The sequence below is a fragment of the Erpetoichthys calabaricus genome, chromosome 14 (assembly GCF_900747795.2).
Source record: "Erpetoichthys calabaricus chromosome 14, fErpCal1.3, whole genome shotgun sequence".
NCBI classification, from domain to species: domain Eukaryota; kingdom Metazoa; phylum Chordata; class Cladistia; order Polypteriformes; family Polypteridae; genus Erpetoichthys; species Erpetoichthys calabaricus.
The window spans coordinates 110,194,053-110,214,146 of NC_041407.2; the positions used below are offsets into that span (position 1 = coordinate 110,194,053).

The window sequence follows — 20,094 nt, forward strand, 5'->3', positions numbered from 1 at the left end:
CAAATAGCACTTTAGTGGGTTGCGCAGGTAGAACCAAAGAACCATTCCATTCTGAGAGGGGGCTTTACATGTGAAAGTGGTTCTTTGAGCTTTGAAATGCTCCTAAAATGTTGACAAAACAGAAATCTTTAATGTAGTAAAGAAAAGCACACTCTAAAAAATAAAGGTGCCAGAGTGGCTCTTCAGAGCTGCTTTATAGGGGAATCGTTTTTTGTTTCCCCATCTGAAGATTCCAGAATGAACTTTTAGAACCAAAACAAGGTCCATACAGTAAATAATCATGAATAGGTGGTAACAGATTTGTAAAGTACCAACAGTTCATGATTTTCAAAGGGGCTCTTGCTGCATACAACAGCACAAGCAGATTTTTTAAAGTATTAGTGTGTACTGCATGCATAGCCTATCAAACGTTTGTTTTTCTACATACAAGTTTTTCAATTTTTTCTAATCACAAAGAATCAGCTTCATATACAAAGAACCCGACCCAGAATGCAGTATCAGTATGCTGCTGCTGGAGTATGTGAATTTCCCCTTGGGGATTAAAAAAGTATCTATCCATCTATCTATCTATTATATAGTGCCTTTCATATCTATCAGAATGAAATGGTTCTTTGGTCAAGTCACAGTTCTATGAGGAACCACACAATCCAGAAAAGAACCATAAAATGTCATTAAAGAACCAGCATTTTTAAGTGTGTAAGAGGATAAAAGAGATCAAGAAAGCACGAACTTTGCCTGAGTTATTGTCCTTTTTAAAGCAAGAATCAATTTGTATTTCGCAACGTTGTCTATTTATTGTCATCTATAGGGCCTGTTATACGGGTCAAAATAAATAAAGGGTTCTTTCTGGGGCTTTCTTGTGGAAATGTCTTTTGAAAATCAAAAATGACACTTTTATGGCATTGCTCTAAAGAACCGTTATGGGAATATTATTTTTATGAATGTATTGCAGGGATAAGCGAAATTATGGAAGCTCGGTTACAATTAAATGTGTTTGCTATATTCCGTTGAACAGGCTTCTAAAGGTTTTAAAGGGAAAAAAAGTGACATACCAATCCCTGGACACCCCAAAAAGGGCGTAGTACGATCAGCCTGCATATTCTTTTTTAGGTGCATTTGCATGCATGCCTACTAGTGAAGAAGCATGTCTTCCTGTCTGTCTGGACAAAACAAGTCAGCTCCCAGTAGAATGAACGCGTTGAAATTTGGTACATTTATTCTTCAATGAATTGCCGCATGGAGAAGTGCAATTTTCATCGAGAGGTGTCGAAAGGAACGGGTTTTATTTAATAATAATAATAATACATTTTATTTTTATAGCGCCTTTCCCATGCTCAAGGCACTTACAGAATTATAAGAAAGAACGGCAGGGAATACAGTATATATTTATTTATATTTATATTTTAATAGATGCAATTTACAAAGCATTGACAGATTTTCGATATATTCTGCCTAAAAACAATTAATTTATTGTTTCGAATTTTCCCCAAAAGTCAAGCAAAGCGACATCTTTTATTGGCTAACTAAAAAGATTACAATATGCAAGCTTTCGAGGCAACTCAGGTCCCTTCCTCATGATTACATCCTGTCTGAAGGGGCCTGAGTTGCCTCGAAAGCTTGCATATTGTAATCTTTTTAGTTAGCCAATAAGAGATATCATTTTGCTTGACTTTTCACTACATTCATAATGGCTGACACGGTACAATATCCTAGAATTTACCCCAAGAACAGCTATTTCATGATATGGAAGTAGCGATACTCTTTAGATAGATAGATAGATAGATACTTTATTAATCCCAATGGGAAATTCACATTCTTCAGCAGCAGCATACTGATACAATAAATAATATTAAATTAAAGAATGATAACAATGCAGGTGAAAAACAGAAAAACAGACAATGACTATGTATAATGTTGAATGTTAACGTTTACCCCTCTGGGTGGAATTAAAGAGTCGCATAGTTTGGGGGAGAAACGATCTCCTCAATCTGTCAGTGGAGCAGGACAGTGACAGCAGTCTGTCGCTGAAGCTGCTCTTCTGTCTGGAGATGATACTATTAAGTGGATGCAGTGGATTCTCCATAATTGATAGGAGCCTGCTGAGCGCCCTTCGCTCTGCCACAGATGTTAAACTGTCCAGCTCCATGCCAACAATAGAGCTTGCCTTCCTCACCAGTTTGTCCAGACGTGAGGCGTCTTTCCTCTTAATGCTGCCTCCCCAGCACACCACTGTGTAGAAGAGGGCGCTCGCCACAACTGTCTGATAGAACATCTGCAGCATCTTATTGCAGATGTTGAAGGACGCCAGCCTTCTAAGGTAGTATAGCCGGCTTTGTCCTTTCTTGCACAGCGCATCAGTATTGGCAGTCCAGTCTAATTTATCATCCAGCTGCACTCCCAGATATTTATAGGTCTGCACCATCTGCACACAGTCACCTTTGATGATCACTGGGTCTATGAGGGGTCTGGGCCTCCTAAAATCCACCACCAGCTCTTTGGTTTTGCTGGTGTTCAGGTGTAGGTGGTTTGAGTCGCACCATTTAACAAAGTCATTGATTAGGTCCCTATACTCCTCCTCCAGCCCATTCCTGATGCAGCCCACGATAGCAGTGCCATCAGCGAACTTTTGCACATGGCAGGACTCCGAGTTGTATTGGAAGTCCGATGTATATAGGCTGAACAGGACCGGAGAAAGTACAGTCCCCTGTGGCGCTCCTGTGTTGCTGACCACAATGTCAGACGTGCAGTTCCCAAGACGCACATACTGAGGTCTGTCTTTAAGATAGTCCACGATCCATGCCACTAGGTATGAATCTAATCCCATCTCTGTCAGCTTGTCCCTAAGGAGCAGATGTTGGATTGTGTTGAAGGCGCTAGAGAAGTCTAGAAACATAATTCTTACAGCACCACTACCTCTGTCCAAGTGAGAGAGGGATCGGTGTAGCATATAGATGATGGCATCCTCCGCTCCCACCTTCTCCTGATATGCAAACTGCAGAGGGTCGAGGGCGTCTGAACCTGTGGCCTAAGGTGGTGAAGCAGCAGCCTCTCCATGGTCTTCATCACATGTGATGTCAGAGCAACAGGCCGAAAGTCATTCAGCTCACTAGGACGTGATACCTTTGGGATTGGGGTGATACAAGATGTTTTCCAAAGCCTCGGGACTTTCCCCTGTTCCAGGCTCAGGTTGAAGATGCGCTGTAGAGGGCCCCCCAGCTCCGATGCACAGACCTTCAGCAGTCGTGGCGATACTCCATCTGGACCCGCTGCTTTGCTGGCACGAAGTCTCCTCAGCTCTCTGCTCACTTGCGCTGTTGTAATTATGGGTGGGGATGTCTTTCCTATGCTGGTATCAGCAGAAGGATGTGTGGAGGGTGCAATACTCCGAGGTGAGAGTGAGAGTGTCTTTATGTCGATGCAGTGGCATTCGATCAAAGAGTGAGGTGGGGAGAGAGGGGTATTTGGTCACCCGTAAAGATTCGATTAACGAAAAGGTGTCAGTATGCTATAAGGTACCGGGTACGGCAAAACATCGATCCTCATGATACAATGAAACTCGATCGAAGAGCTGGACAGTCCCTCTTGATGAAGCATGAACAGAGTCGGTTCTAAGATTTCTGCTGCCTTAAACGTAATTGTAAATGGCGCCCCGCCAGCTGCTTAGCTTTGAGAGGAAACACCAAGTACATTGAGACTGACAGGACTTGGGACAGAGAAGTATTTAGGACCTCGAATTCACAATTTGCGAATGCCGCTATAATGCATCCAGACCACAAGAGGGCACCCTAGGTGCTTGCCTAGACTGCCTATGCCCAAAAACGGCTCGGCTCACGAAGAGGTGCCGGTACTGTAAATAGAGGTCAGATACTGTATTTTGAAATTGGAAGACGTGCCAGTATCTGTACTGCTGTGTACCGACTCACTTCAAGCACGGAGATACACAGAGAGAAATCGTAATCCTTCCATTTGATGAAGTAAATAATAAATACTTTTCTGACTTTTTCAGATTCTCGATGATTACCGTTGATTTGTGTGCCGGGGTGACCGTTCCGTTCCGCATCCGACTCGGGTCAATGTGGCTTTGGGGGCTGAAGGGACAATCGCCTTGATCACTGCCACGCAATGACGGCCATGTTTGTCCAACCCCAGGAAGAAGCGCGCCTCTTATAAGGATTAACAAATATTTAAAGGAGAAGACTTCGTTTAGGGCAGCACGGTGGCGCAGTGGGTAGCGTTGCTGCCTCGCAGTTGGGAGATCTGGGGACCTGGGTTCGATTCCCGGGTCCTCCCTGCGTGGAGTTTGTATGTTCTCCCCGTGTCTGCGTGGGTTTCCTCCGGGCGCTCCGGTTTCCTCCCACAGTCCAAAGACATGCAGGTTAGGTGGATTGGCGATTCTAAATTGGCCCTAGTGTGTGCTTGGTGTTTGTGTGTGTCCTGTGGTGGGTTGGCACCCTGCCTGGGATTGGTTCCTGCCTTGTGCCCTGTGTTGGCTGGGATTGGCTCCAGCAGACCCCCGTGACCCTGTGTTCGGATTCAGCGGGTTGGAAAATGGATGGATGGATGGACTTCGTTTATTAATAAAAAAACAAAACAAATATACATAAAACAAAGCATGCCGATTAGTTGCAAGTTCGCAGAAGTGATAAATGCAAGCTTAAGAATTTAAGCCTTAAAACGTTTTGAAGTAAAATACACATTTGGTTTGCCACAAACATCAAAGTATCCTATAAGAATAATCGTTAACATTTATTCTTAAAATATTTTCTTTGCTGTTAGTTTTAAAAGATTTGCATTTAATTACCTGTAATTTAGACTACCAGGGACGAGAGAGGCGAGTCTGGAGACTGTGGAAGAAAATGTGACATTGGCGTTTAAAAGCAACCAGGGTGTGCGGCTGCTACAGCTTCACTCGCACGAAGTATGAAGTCTCATAAGTCTCTTGCACTTGTGAAGTTCATCTTACACAATCTCCTGTGAACCATCGTAAGTTAATTGATAAAGCTGTTGGTTTTTAGCGGGCAACCACAAGATGAGCAGCAAGAGGCCATCTGCCCAGAGCCACAAACGCGCACCGCGGCAGTGATTCACCATAACGAGTTCCTTATACTACGCGCCGAAATTGCGCGCCTAATTTAAACCAATCACGTTTAAGAAGTGCAGAGAATGGGCGGGGCAGAAATGCCGAAGGCTCTCAAACCACAAGAAGCGCCAGTTTCGCAGCAGGCAAGCAGTCGAAATGCGTGAAGATCTTAGAAGAAATCCCGGGTCTGTCTTACAAAAGTTACGCTTTTATCGGGTGCAGTTTGTGTTCTGTCTGCTGCCTCCGATTATTATTATTATTTGCTCTGCTTATCTAACATCAAAGACCAGCTGCTGTTGTCTTATCGGTTTATTTCTTAAGTTGCTCAACTGGACAAAAGCTGTGCACTCCCGAGAGCTCTGAAGACATTATTAGCAGTCATGTGTACACATTAAAGGTATCGTTTGCATTTCTTTATTTTATACTCAAAATGCCTAGACTTGCCAATATTAATTTTCTGCTAAATCTCGCACTATTGTTTCATTTCTATACAATCCATGAATGTTAAGGTACAGTATATCGCTTTAAAGCTGATTATAAAACACTGACTTTGGAGACTGCAGCTGAAAGAAACCCCGTCTGGAAATTATGGACCAACTTAGGGGAATTCCTAAAGAGAAGATGTCAGTTTGGATTTGTAGCTTTCAACAGACTGGCATCTCATCCCGGCATGCAGGAATAATGGGGGATGCTGGAATTTGGTGTTTTGTGTTACTACTGCGGTCTGCGTGCAGCTGTTGGGTTAAATTAGCTGACGTGAACATCTGTTACAATATTAAGAATAGGAATTATGTTATCACACAATTTATCTAAGATCTTGTTCAAATTCTATTTGGAAATCAACTACTTTTAGATTTATTCTGAGACCACCAAGAAACTAAAGAATGTTTTTCAGTCTCTGATGAGATGCTGGAATAATTTAGGTGACTAAATGACATGAATGATCGTTTCTCATTTGTCAGACATGTTATGTTCAAACAGGTCTGCAAAGCTGAATGTGACAGGAAATGCATCCTTGACTGGCAATGTGAACAGATGTGCTCAACAACAGACTGCTGCCCATCCAGGGTGGTTTCCTGGCTGCCTTCCAGTGTTGCCGTGGCAGGTACGGTGGTCTTGGATGAGTAAGCTCAGTAAGTGGACAGACTTTCCAAGAGGGTCTTTATTTCCCTAAAGACTTCAAATCATCCAGTTTTCTCTGCACAGGTAAGGCAAATGCACACAATGAAACAAAATCAGATGTTCATGTAAATAAATGTCCTCCAAATTATTTTATTCCTTTGTGTAAAGTGGACTTTGCATTAGATTTTTCCAGACTTCTCCAGCCACTGCCCAATCACACAGTCCGTGTATCGAGGTTTCTGTTTGCGTGCACCTGATCTTTTTGAGAATTTTTCTTTTACTTAGATTATATTGGTATCTAAAATTTCATGCTCTCTCCCCTCCAATCATTTCTCTTATCTTTTCCAATTCTTTAGATTTACCTTAAACTAATATTACATCCACCCATCCATTATCCAACCTGCTATATCCTAACTACAGGGTCACGGGGGTCTGCTGGAGCCAATCCCAGCCAACACAGGGTGCAAGGCAGGAAACAAACCCCGGGCAGGGTGCCAGCCCACCACAGGGCACACACACACACACACCAAGCACACACTAGGGCCAATTTAGAATTGCCAATGCACCTAACCTGCACGTCTTTCGACTGTGGGAGGAAACCGGAGTACCCGGAGGAAACCCACGCAGACACGGGGAGAACATGCAAACTCCATGCAGGGAGGACCCGGGAAGCAAACTAATATTACATTTGATTAGATAAACTTTATTAATATCAAGGGGAAATTTAGATACATACAACAGCAGATACATAAAGCACAAAGATACAGACTCACAGGACAAATAATACAATCAACTGAGAGATAAATAATCAAATAAACTTTTATTTGTGCAGGAATGGCACAAAATATTTAAGGAGTATTTAATTTGGGATGTTGGGAGAAAGCATTGAACTGCCTGATAGAAGCCAACAGAAAAGACCTCCAAAAGCACTTCACTCTATGGAGGAATGTCACTCTATGGAGGAATGTGCTAACGGCTAAAAGTGATCCAAGAGCGCGCCTCCTGGTGGCGTTTTTCAAGATGACATCTAGTTTTGCCACCATTTTCTTTTTCACAATAGCTTCCAGTGTGTCCAGGGTGTACCCTATGATGGAGTGCAGGCTTTCCTGATTCAACTCAAGTCGTTTCCCCAGGAGACCAGAGCATAGAACAACATACTGGCTACTACGGACTGGTAGAACAGTTCCAGCAGCTTGCTGCATTCATCAAAAGACCCGAGTCTCCTCAGGAAGTCCAGTCTGCTTTTCTTGATCAGCACCACAGTGTTTTCAGACCAGTCCAGTTTACTACTCATGTGGACCACCATGTACTTGTAGCCCTCCACTACTTCGACATCCTCCCCCTGGATGATGACTGATGCTCTTTGGCATGCCAGAGGTCCACTGCCAACTCTTTTGTTTTGCTGATGTTGACCTTCAGCTGGCTCTCACTGCACCACAAGATGAAGTCCTCCATGAGCCTTTGTTACTCCGATTCATCTCCAATGGTGTTGTACTGGAAGTCCATTGTATACTCCAGTATTACACACCACATACGGGTTTCTCCTTCTCTTTAAAACAGTATTGTCAACCAAGTCTTTCCAATTCCTCCATTGCCCCTGTTCCTCATCTTTGAATACACACTCTTTCCTGTAGTTAATTATTCTCTTGTAGATTTTAACTTTTTATGGTTTGCAATCTCCGTTTGGTATAATCCTAATCCTAATCTTTTTAAATTCCTTCCTAACCTGTGTTGTGCCAGTTCTGCTGCCCGTCCATTTCTTCTCCGTGTTAAATTTATGCAAGTGGGTGTATTTCAGCCTTATTACGACTTTCAGGTCTACAAAGGCCAAATGATAATATTGGAGTCTGATATCTCCTAACAACCCCCCCCCCCCCCATTTGAAATGACACAGTCCGGGATGTGGTTTAATGAGCAGATTTCCAGCCTACACTCTTGAAAATCCTGGTTCTGCAATGACACTTTGCTGGCTGGGTTGTGTGGTTCCTCATAGCTCTTTTCCTTCACAAAGACCCTTGTCATTCAGGGAGGGAATCTTTACATTTGAATTTGAGTCTTTGGGCTCTGAAAAGTATGTGAACAAAGCAGAAATCTTTAATGGATAGTAAGCAGGATACTGACAGATCAAGAGAACCTGAACTTAATCCGTGTTACTGCATGCAGCATGAACTGCACCCCACTGGTGTTTCACAAACTTGCTATCATCTGTTTAGAATTATTTATCCTGATACAGGTCCAAATTAATAAAACTTCTTTCTTGACTCTCTAAGTGAATGGTTCTTTCTGGAAACTGGTTCCCCTATGGCATCAGTCTTGGGGCTGGCTCTATTATTTAGGCGAATTAAGTGGTTGATTAGGTCAGCAAAATTTGGGGGGTGACATTTGTTTAAACAATGCAGACCTATGAACACTCCGACTCAATATGATTATCAGATTACTGTATATTGTTTTATATTGTTTTTGCATACGTCTCAGCTAAATGTCTCATGACCAGCACAGTCCAACATTAATATGAACAACAAGAGCAATAATAATTATATAATAATAATAATAATATTAATAATTAATAATAATAGGATTGCAGCTCTTAAACACAAAGGCTGATTTAATTCAAACTGTAATCATCTCCCAAATGGGCTCATATTTAAATTTGTGTTTTGATACGTTATGTGCATCTTGTATTGACCAGAGGCAATTTCAGGGATTCTGGGGGTCCGCCAACCACCCCCAGAGTCCTCAGGGCTTGGATTGTTTTATATATATGTTATACACAATTTTGATTTATGTCTGTTTTGGAAATATTCAATAAACAATTGATCACAAAAAAAATTGATCAGCCAAAATACCAGAGTCGGTCCCGATCGCTCCGAGGCCCACTTTGGCTCCTTCATTTTGAACAGTTCGCCGTAAATGGACGCTTTCTGAAGCTTCATATGTTAATGTTCTCCCATTGTCTGACGGTAACCGAAACCTAAAATTGTATTTTGAGTTTGTGGAACGTTACATCAAAGCTAAAACATACCTGAGTGTGGGGTCAATCATTAAACGTCTGGTAACGGCTTCTGGACCGTCCGCAGTGGCGTTAGCTGGCCACACAATGGTGCTGATGAACACCGATAACGGCTATTTAGTAATAAGGGGATTGGGCTTTCTGTCTTCTGATCTCCACCTGTTAATGGCCATCATCTTGAGGTATAGCCGACCCCTTCCCCACCACTAAATCATATTTTTATGACAGTCCAGTGGCTGCCACTCGTTTCTTTTTTTTAATTAACTTTAACTCCCGGGTTCAAAGTTCGCTCGATCACGCAGCTCACCTGTGCGCGCATCGCTACATAAGCGCGCCGCCTCCGTGCTGCTGTCTTCATCTGCGGGCCCTCCGAGCTTGAAGATGGACGCTGGCATGGACTGGCTTCACAGCTCGGGAGTGGACGCCATCCACTACCTCCAGACGCACTACCGGAACTCCCAGCAGTGGTTTCTGTTTGTCTCCAACGTAGCAGACCTCCGGAACACCTTCTTCGTCCTCTTCCCACTGTGGTTCCACCTACGCGAGAAGGTGGCCGTCCGGCTCATCTGGGTGGCGGTCATCGGGGACTGGATAAACCTCGTCTTGAAATGGTGAGTAGCACTAGATGTCCACCTGTGCAGAAAGTTCATTGTCAACAAAGGGTACTGCCCACCTGGGGGTCTACTCACCTCAAAATCTCTTGTTTCATGTAAAGAGTGAGATGTGTGATGTCTTTTTTTAGTCTGTTTTGATACTGAAATAGGTGCCAGTATGCGTACTGGTGGTGCCCACTTCACGCACAGTACACAAGTATAATTTATATAGCGTCTTTCGATTGGGTTAACTACAAAAATGGCACAATCAGCTCTGTTTTGCATGTATGGAGACTCGCTCGGTCCTGGTTAGAAAAAGAGAAGAAGTCTGGAGGGGCTTTTGAAAATCCTGAAATACAGATGGACCAGAGGCGCTGTCCTCTGAGGGTACACCGTATAAAAGAGAACTGCAAACCAAATTAAAAACAGCACATTGCAAAACTTCACACCATCTAAAACCGCAGCTCTGAGGAAAAGACCTGTTAAAACGCCCAGAGGAGAGACGGGGCTCGAAGAATGGGTGCTTATAGCGCAGTGCAGGGCGCCTGTGGGGGTTATTGGGGGGCATCAGAGGCTTATCTACTGAGCCAAGTCCCAGATCTTTTTTCAGAAGAATAATAACGCTAAACCCCCGAGTCGTATTTGATTTAGCCTCTAATGAAGGGGGACCCCTTAATATATAAATATTGGATAGATAATCGCTCAACTTCAAGGGGAAAACTACCCCCACCCGCTCTTACATTTTTATATTCAAATAAGGCTGCGCGCAAAAAATCAAAGAGGGGGGCTAAGACCCCGATCTCAGCAAACTCCAACGACGGGTCTGACGAAGCACTCAACAAATATCCAACAAGCGTTGTTTTCTTAAACGCGTTCTTGTCTTTTCAAAACTGGATGAGTTCTTAAATTATATTTTTCCTTAGGCAATGGAGAATTATCTTCTGGAGGCTCAGCACAATATCTGTCTACCTATGCTATAGTGCTTTTTATATCCATCTGAGTATTGTATAGTGCCTTTAATTTCTATCTTAAGTATCTATCATGTTGTGTCTTTCACATCTATCTCTTCAATAATTAACATTCTGTATATATTTTACAGTGTGTCCTGCGGTGGGTTGGCACCCTGCCCAGGATTGTTTCCTGCCTTGTGCCCTGTGTTGGCTGGGATTGGCTCCAGCAGACCCCCGTGACCCTGTGTTAGGATTCAGCGGGTTGGAAAATGGATGGATGGATATATTTTACAGTAACTGATAGGTGCCATTCATTCGTTAAACCACCGCCTGTGTCAACGTTGTCCCAACAGGGCGACTGGAACTTTAACAGGGATTCGCACCTGCGCAGCGGCTCCTTTAATGTCAAACGCCAACAATTTCAGTTTGCTCCGGCGGTCACTGTGGCCGGCTAGATGGACAGGGCAGTCTTGATATATAAATCACCAAACTGAGAGAGCAACTGCACCCGCCAGTGCTCACAAAACACTAATGGGGTGGAAAAAACACTCCTGCGTACGGCGCGTCTGTAAGCGCAGTTTGGGGGCGTTAACTCTTAAGGACGTCGTAGGAATCAAAGTGCGTTTTATATATAATAAAATATAAACCGCATACACACACTAGCATAGCACCGATGACAGACATTTCAATGATTTGTGTCATATTCGTACTTTGTTTACTAACTGACCTGGAACAGGACGAAACAAAAAGGTCACCAAAATTAGTCTGCCAGTTCATAAACATGACAAATGAATATGCTACACGTGCGCTGTCGCGATTCCCCTACAAACAACTCTTTCCGAAGGTTGCGATCTCTCATTTATTATCTGTACCCTGCAGTTCTGGGCCGCCCGTGCCGGAGCCTATCGCAGCAGCCACGAGCGCAAGGCAGGAACTGACAATGGAAGGCGCGTCCGCCCGTCCGTCGAGCACGTGTGTCTTGGTAAGCCATGGATTTGCGGTTGTGGTTTCGTGCAGAAGCCACCCACAGAGGGGCGGCAAACTCCGGAGGAATCTCGGTTTGAAGTGAGCCGTAACCCGGCGCTTTATGACTTCTGATGATTTATTTTATTGGGTTCATTTACTGTCTTATTCACAATGCATTGATATAATTTTGTTCGAAATATTCCTCCATACGTTTCTAGCGCACGAAAAACGTTTGCGCTGCTCCTGATGTTCTCATTCCTATCCAAAGCGTGTCTTTTGATAACTCTTCATCCCCTGAATTATTTTTTTTTTGTGCTGCATTCTAATATTAAATAATAACAATCTGTACAGGTGGTTAAGGCGCGTTGGCAGTGGCGTAGCTAGGGGCGGGCGGAGGGGGCAGTCCGCCCCGGGCGGCACATTTTTGGGGGCTGCATTATTGGCCAAAAGGCTCAATTCGTGTGTAAGCAGCAGGAAAAATATCACTCATGAATGAAAAAAGTCAAATTCTCTGATTTTTATCCACAAATCATTTTCAGACTGTCCTGTGACGGCATCAGACACAGCAGATGAAATTAATGAGGCAATAACAGGGTGTCGTGCCGTGTTAGCCATTATGAATGTAGTGAGAAGTCAAAATGACCCATTTTATTGGCTAACTAAAAAAATTACAATATGCAAACTTTCGAGGCATCTTGTACCCGTTCTTCAGGCGAGATGTAAGGGGGGCCTGAGTTTCCTCGAAAGTTTGCATATTGTAATCTTTTTAGTTAGTCAATAAAATGTGTCATTTTGCTTGACTTCTCACTGAGGCAATAACAAAAATAAACATAAAGATGACACCGATAATGATTTCTAGGAAGATAAACAACTAATGTACAATTTATAATTTCGTTTCTAATCAATCCGAATTCGTTCTTGCTCATCACTGGTTCTGGTTTTCGCAGCGTAATTATATTAAACTAATAATTAGAACACGGCTTATCAGTGCAGCGTCTATAGTATATTCTTGTCTAGTTGATGCTTATAAATAACTAGCTGTACCCCGTGGCTGCGCCCACATAGAAATGAAGCAGGCCAAACTTTAAAAATCAATAGACGTTGGCACTATCTGATCGTGTTCAGCAATGACGGTGGAGCGTTCCCCGCGTGGGGAGAAAAAGCACATGGCCGTGATGTCTCTGGCAATCAGCAGCTACCTTCTCAGCACATGGAGCTCTGATCTCTCTCTCTCAAAGACGTCAAACGTTACTCCTTAACAATCTGTAGATGATGATGTCTGTTAGAACAAGCAGGTATCGCTGGCTAAGCGGAGGTGAGGTGCGCTCCAACACGTGGCGACAGGTAGAGCGGCACGAACAGAGGCTGGCGAGTGAATGAGGAAGGCCCCGCCCCCTGCTCTCGGCCCACAGCCTCTCTGTTGGATTTGCATAAACACATCGGTACCGGAAGCGAGCTCTGCTACTTAGTGCGCTGAGAGAAGTCGCAAAATCAACTGGAAAGTTCAAGCAAATTATAAGGAAAAAAAAAACAGATCTAAATCCGTTAAGAAACACAGACAAACATTCAGACAGAACGCGCTTGGACCACGAAATTTTTAAAACCGTTTCTTAGCGAGCACCTATGGGCCAAGGGTAACCTACATTCCAAAGTTCAAGTTCCAAGTCCTCATGGTTCGGGAGATTTCGTGATGAGTGAGTCAGTGGCATTTGGCTTATATATATATATATATATTGTTGAAATAGTTTACTGTCAAATAAATGCAAAGAGTACGCGACACGTGTTTCGCCGTCGTTATGGGCTCATCAGGCGTACACACTCCACTGCACTCCCTCTTGGGAATCGAACCTCGGAGCCAGAGGCGATGCCCCTAACGTTGCGCCACGGCGTGTGGTTCGTTATATATATATATATATAAAATATTGTTGTTTCTCTATATACGAATAAATCTATGCAAAATCTATCGTAATTTCTCTCTATACGTCATTTTAATTTTCTATTTAAACGGGTTAACCTGTTGAGATATGTGGAGGGCGGCAAATTGAAGCCCCAAACTCTCGCTAGTTTGTGCGTTGCGAGGCTGCAGTCCTTAGAGATTCACAAACAGGCAGACCCTGAAGGTGCAGAATACAGAAAAGCGACAATAAGTGCAGTGAAGTCCTCCACTAGAGGGCGCCGTTCATATTTACTCCTCATCACACTTCTGCCTCAATGACAAGCTTGCTAGCGTAATGCCCGGATGACGTCATTAGACGGGTACTCCTAGTGGGTGGGGTATCTGTAGGCTGCACAATCAACCTTTGCTTTATATAGCGCCTTTTGTAATGAGCACCATCAAGGCCCTTTACAAAGCAAACAAGTGTAGAATATAAAGAAACTCCTGAGATGAAACGGGTAGAGTTACAAATTGATCAGAAGTGTTGGGGCCAAAGATCAGAGTGGACGCTACCCCAAGCACCAGTCGAGCCCTCCAAACGGCGTCATGTTGTTCACCTAATCTCATGAGGGCTTTGCTCTAGCGGGCTGTCCTGAAGTCCGATGGCTGTTTTGTGCTGTGAGCTTTTCTCATTTTGCTCCTTTGTCTTGTCCAGGGTCCTCTTCGGACAGAGACCGTACTGGTGGGTTCATGAGACGCAGTACTACGGCAACACATCAGCACCCCTCGTTGAGCAGTTCCCAGTGACGTGCGAGACAGGTCCAGGTGAGCCAGGCCAGGTCCAGATGAGGCCGAGTTCGGACTGACTTTTCTCTTTGTGTTTCTAATGCCCCTCTTGGTGGTGTTATTGTTGTTACCCTGTAGGAAGTCCCTCGGGTCATGCCATGGGTGCTGCTGGAGTCTATTATGTCATGGTGTCTGCACTTCTTGGCATCCTACTGAAGGAAATTCAGGCATCCAGTCTGGTGAAGAAGTGGTCAGTGATCAGCTTACCTCTGCCAGATGGTCACTGTTGTGCTTTCTGATGGTTCTCCAAAATCTCAGGGGGGTCTTTCAATGAGAGTTTTGTCCTTTGCAGGTGTGCCCGGGGCCTGCTGTGGACGGTCTTCTGTGGGGTCCAGCTCTGTGTCTGCCTGTCCAGGGTCTTCCTCGCTGCTCACTTCCCACACCAAGTCATCACAGGTGTCATTTCAGGTCAGTAGGACAAAGTGAGGACTTCAGCTGTAGGATGCTGGTGGGTTTGGTGGTGCAATGCAGTCCTTGGACCTTCTCAAGGCTGGTTCACTCAATTCGGGGTGGTGGTGGATGGGGGAGTGGGGGAGTGAAGCCTATCTCAGCAGCACTGGATGCAAGGCAGGCAACAACCCAGGATGGTGCGGGTGCCAGTCTGTCTCAGGGCCCAAATGGGACAAGTTTGGAGTTGTCGATTGACCTGCCAGTCTTCAGGGATTTGAGCAAAACACTGGAGAACATGGGGGGGGGGGGTACGGTGCCCACACAGCCACGGACTGGGTCTTTGGGTGACCCTCCGTACCCTGGAGCTGCACTAATCACTGTGCCACCCCTCTAATAAAGCGAGTCATCTTCATTTGATATAGTGCCTTTCACAGCCGAGCTCACAGCACCATTTACAAAAACGTAATCTGGCAATGCATCACAAGGGGGCAGCACTGGTGCTTCTCAGACCCAAGTTCAAATCCTGACCCGGGACATGGTGTGTGTGTGTGGGCTTCCATTGGGTGGTCTTTTTTTTTTTTTTTTACATTATGGTCAACTGAAGTGGCACAAGAGCCTGGAGTGAGTGAATCTGCCACACGGCCTCCATAACACGTACCATCTCCACGTGTTCCTGAACTGGAGATGTGGGTTGGAAAATGAATGGTATAAGAATGACAAGAACCAAGAAAAAGATTTGGGGGGGATCCACCCTGTATACTTGACACAAGAGAGAGGGTGGCAATGCCACCGAGTGATCTTTGAGGACCGAGCCTAACAAGAGTTGGGCTGACTACTGGCAGGAATATGAAGGCTTTATATAGAGGGTCTCTGAGGCTGGCGGCGGAAATGACGAGAGCCTTGGGGGTGCATGGGGGTTCTCTGGAGGCGGGACCGGAAGTGCACTGTGGGGGCGGGACCAGAAGTGTCGTTAGGTGAGTTTTGGTTCTGGGGATCTGCAGAGAAAAAAAGAGAGGCGTTAGTACACCGTGCCAACCCCTAGTCTGGCATTGCCACCCACTTAGTCGAGCCCGTCGACTTCTTCCCAAGCGCACGTGTGTGACAATTGATAAACTACCAGGATGTAAAGATGAAGTAAAAGGAGAACAGACTGAGAGAAGCGGATCTTTGTGTCTCCATTACAGCCCACTAACCCCACAGAAGAGCCCCCCGTAAAACTCCCAGGGGTCTCTCAAGGACTCTGAAGGTTCATCTCATGTTCCCTTTTCTTTCTCCCCTATACCCTCTGACAGGCATCTTGGTCGCCGAGGCCTTCAGTCGCATCGAGTGGATCTACAGCGCCAGCCTCAAGAAGTACATCATCACCACACTCTTCCTCTTCAGCTTCACTCTGGGCTTCTACCTGCTCCTGAAGGTGCTGGGCATGGACCTGCTGTGGACCCTGGAGAAGGCCAAGCGCTGGTGTGTGCGGCCTGAGTGGGTCCACATGGATACCACGCCATTTGCCAGCCTCCTGCGAAACCTGGGCACCCTCTTTGGTCTGGGCCTGGCACTCAACTCTCCGCTCTACTTGGAGAAGTGCCATGGGAAACGGGACGAGAGCACCCCCTTCAGGCTGGCCTGCATAGTGGCCTCGGTGGTGCTGCTGCATGGCTTCGACTCCTTCCGACCCTCCACACAAATCGAGGGTCTCTATTACCTGCTGTCCTTCTGCAAGAGCGCCATCGTCCCTCTGACCAGCGTGGCCATCGTCCCCTACGGCGTCTCAAACCTGCTGACCAGCACTGGCAAGAAGCTGGCATAAGACGGAGGAGGAAGGGGAGGACAGATTTTAAAACAGAGCAGCTGACCACACTTTTTACACGGGACACAGGTGGTCATCTATATAGTGGAGCCCTCCGTTAATCCTCTGTTCTTCATGCAACTGTATGTCCCACCGGCTGCCTGGCACAAAAAGACAAACCACACAGACAGATGGCCAAATGTGCCACCAAAGAACATGAGGGAGCTGGCAAGGAGGACTTCAGCTGAATGCTGAGGCTGCCCACATTTGGGGGTCACTCATATCCTCCAGCAGGATGGGCACGATATGAAGACGACAAGCCTGCTCTCCCCAGTCAGCTGGCCAGTCCACAGATGGAGGTCTGCACACGCCACACTCCCAGTCAACCGGGGCCCCCCACAACACTCCAAGGCCTCAAGTTTCAAAAGTGTTTCATTTAAATAAAACTCCCACCCTTTAAGCTCCATAACACTTGTCCCAAATGGCCACCTCAACAACTCAAAGCTACTCCTGGAAGAGCCACACAGTCACACGCAGGCATGTGGTGGCCAAAGTGGCACCTGGGAATCAGCCAGAAACAAAGAGCCGGCCTGATGGCCACGACAGCCCCCCCCATCTTAGCATTAGCAGTGCTTCATCATCAAAGCTCCAAGGTGACAATTGTCACCCTTTTACTGACATTAGGCACCTCCAGGGACTGGTGGGCAGCCTGACAAGTCCAAGGGTACGCCGGTCACATTAAAGGGCAGTGGACAGATGCCTACCTGAGTGGCACACCAGCTGTTTTATGTTTTTTTTTTTTTAATTCATTTTTTTGTACCCATTTTATAAGGCGCAGGATGCCCACTTCATCCAACTTTTTTATTACGCACCGATATAAAGTGCTCCATTATGAAATAAAGTTTGCAAGTCGTGTTGAACCCTGACAGTTGTGTCTAAGTGTCTGAACGTCGTCTGAGGTGTCCTGCCACGTCCTGCAGAACTTCATTTAACATTCTGCACAGAATGGACACAAATGCTGGCATCCCATAGAAAGACAAATGAGACCCCCCCCCCCCACCTGCTGTACTCGGGTGTGATGAGGCTGTGGCGCCCTGGGGCTCAGGCGAGCGGCTCCGAGGGGCACAGCAGCACTCTTTCACTTCTGATCTTGAGTCCTTCTCTCTCTTCCACCTCTGTTTCAGCTGGCATCCCATATCCCATTCAGCACCTGCATTAATCAGACCAAATCACTTGGGCAGACCTCCCCTCGGAGATGGGGAGACACCCCCCCCCCCGCCCCCAAATCATGCAGTCCATCACCTCAGGCAGTATTAACCCTCCAGCTCTCTCCATAATTTGCCAGTCCTACAGCTTGAGTGCTGCAACACCCACCGTCCGATGGACTCAACCTGCGGACCCCCAGAGGTCCACTCCATTGAGGAGGTTTTCACTTTATATTATACGTCACTGATGACACCTGGTTGGTTACCCAGTGCTTAAGATTAAGGTTGGGGGAGGAGTTACCTGAGTCGAGTCAAGAAAACCAGGTGACAAAAACCCTGCAATCTAATTGGCTGTCCAGCGGAGCTACTGAATCGTGGAGGTCTGCAGCAGGACACATCTCTCCCACCGTTACCTTTTTTTAATCCATCACTTCTATTACGTTACTCAGTTTAGCAGCAATCATAGCGTGGACGTAACTGAACTCTGAGCCCCTATAAATACCGCGATGCCCCTTCCATGGGCTCGAGGAGCAAAACCGCACTGGCAGTTCGCTGGGCAGAAATGAAACCGCGATCGGTAACTACGCACAACCCGTGGGAGACGCCGACACTTCGGTCCTTACTCTACTGTTGATTTTTTTACAGATATATTTTAAGCGATTTGCATTTTCAAGCCAAGGCAGTTTGATGTGTCGCTTGTCCCTCTGCTCAGCTCCGGCCAGGCTGACAAATTCACCATCCCGCACATGCGCAGAAGAGCTCGCGGCCCTCGCCACATTACAAATGAAAAGCGCGCCGCTTCCTCTTGGCGCCCTGTTTTCATCCGCAAAGCCCCGCCCCCTCGGCTTCGCGCTTGCTGCGTTAATCTTTACATTTTAAATTTCTAAAAGGTTGGTCAGTGACCCACCCGGGCAGGGCTAACTTATACATGGCGCCCCTGGAGAATTTGAGTTGGTAAATGCGCCACCTTCGAGATTGGAACACCCGCGTCCATATATACTGCTTAAAAAATGAAAGCCACCCTGTTTAATGAGGGTACAGCATCAAGTCAATGACACTTGGGGACTATTGATCAGGTCAGTGAAGTAGCAGAGGGGCTTGTTCATCAGTTTCAGCTGCTTTGGGGCACTAGAGGGGCAACAATGAGACGACCCCCAAGACAGGAATGAATGGGTTAACAGGTGGAGGGGGGCCACTGACATTTTTCCCTCCTCGTCGGTTTTGTCACTCGTTTTGCATTTGGTTACGGTCAGTGTCACTACTGGTAGTATGAGGTGGGCCATACCTGGACCCTACAGAGCTGGCACAGGTAGTCCAACTTCTACATCAATACGTGGCATTGCCAGAAGGTCTGCTGTGTCTCCCAGCACAGTCTCAAGGGCATGGAGGAGATTCCAGCAGACAGACAGGCAGTTCCTCTAGGAGAGCTGGACAGGGGGGCCGTAGAAGGTCCTTAACCCATCAGCAGGACCCACCAGAGGAGCAGGATGAGCACTGGCAGAGCCTCCAAAATGACCTCCAGCAGGCAGGCAGGCAGGCCACTGGTGTGAATGTCTCTGACATCTCAAACAATCAGAAACAGACTTCATGAGGGGGGCCTGAGGGCCCAACAATGTCCTCTAGTGGGCACCGTGGAGCTCAATTGGCATTTGCCATTGAATACCAGAATTGGCATCCTGTGCTGTTCACAGATGAGAGCAGGTTCACCCTGAGCACATGTGACAGACGTGAAAGGGTCTGGAGAACGTTATGCTTCCTGTGACATCGTTCAGCCTGACCGGTTTGGTGGGGGGTCAGTGATGCTCAGTCTGGGGAGGCACATCCATGGAGGGACACACAGACCTCTACAGGCGAGACAACGGTGGGCACCTTGACTGCCATTAGGTATCGGGATGAACTCCTTGGACCCATCGTCAGACCCTGTGCTGGTTCCTCCTGGTGCACCACAATGCCCAGCCTCATGTGGCGAAAGGATAAAGGAATTGAAACCACTGATTTGCCCCCCCCCACACACACACTCACTTGCCTGACACCTCTGGGTGGGACATTATGTTTCAGTCCATCCAATGCCTCAGCCTGTCCAGGAGCTCAGTGATGCCCTGGTCCAGATCTGGAAGGAGACCCCCAGGACACCATCTGTCATCTCATTAGGATGTTGTCAGGCATTCATACAAACTACTGAGGACAATTTTGAAAAATGGACTCGTCTCCCTACCTGCCTGCCCCATCATTTGTTCCCTTTGTCTTTGAGTTCAGCCCTCTCTCTGTCGGTT

At 46.2% G+C, this 20,094-nt stretch overlaps 1 protein-coding gene across 1 annotated transcript; it reads left to right on the forward strand.

Moving 5' to 3' along the window:
- The first annotated feature begins 9,546 nt into the window (after nt 1–9,546).
- On the forward strand, nt 9,547–17,042 carry LOC114664555 (glucose-6-phosphatase catalytic subunit 1-like). Its single transcript, XM_028818717.2, has 5 exons — nt 9,547–9,823; nt 14,313–14,422; nt 14,522–14,633; nt 14,736–14,851; nt 16,126–17,042. The coding sequence occupies exons 1-5, from the start codon at nt 9,594–9,596 to the stop codon at nt 16,635–16,637; spliced, it is 1,080 nt and encodes a 359-aa protein (XP_028674550.1). The 5' UTR covers nt 9,547–9,593; the 3' UTR covers nt 16,638–17,042.
- The last annotated feature ends 3,052 nt before the right edge of the window (nt 17,043–20,094 follow it).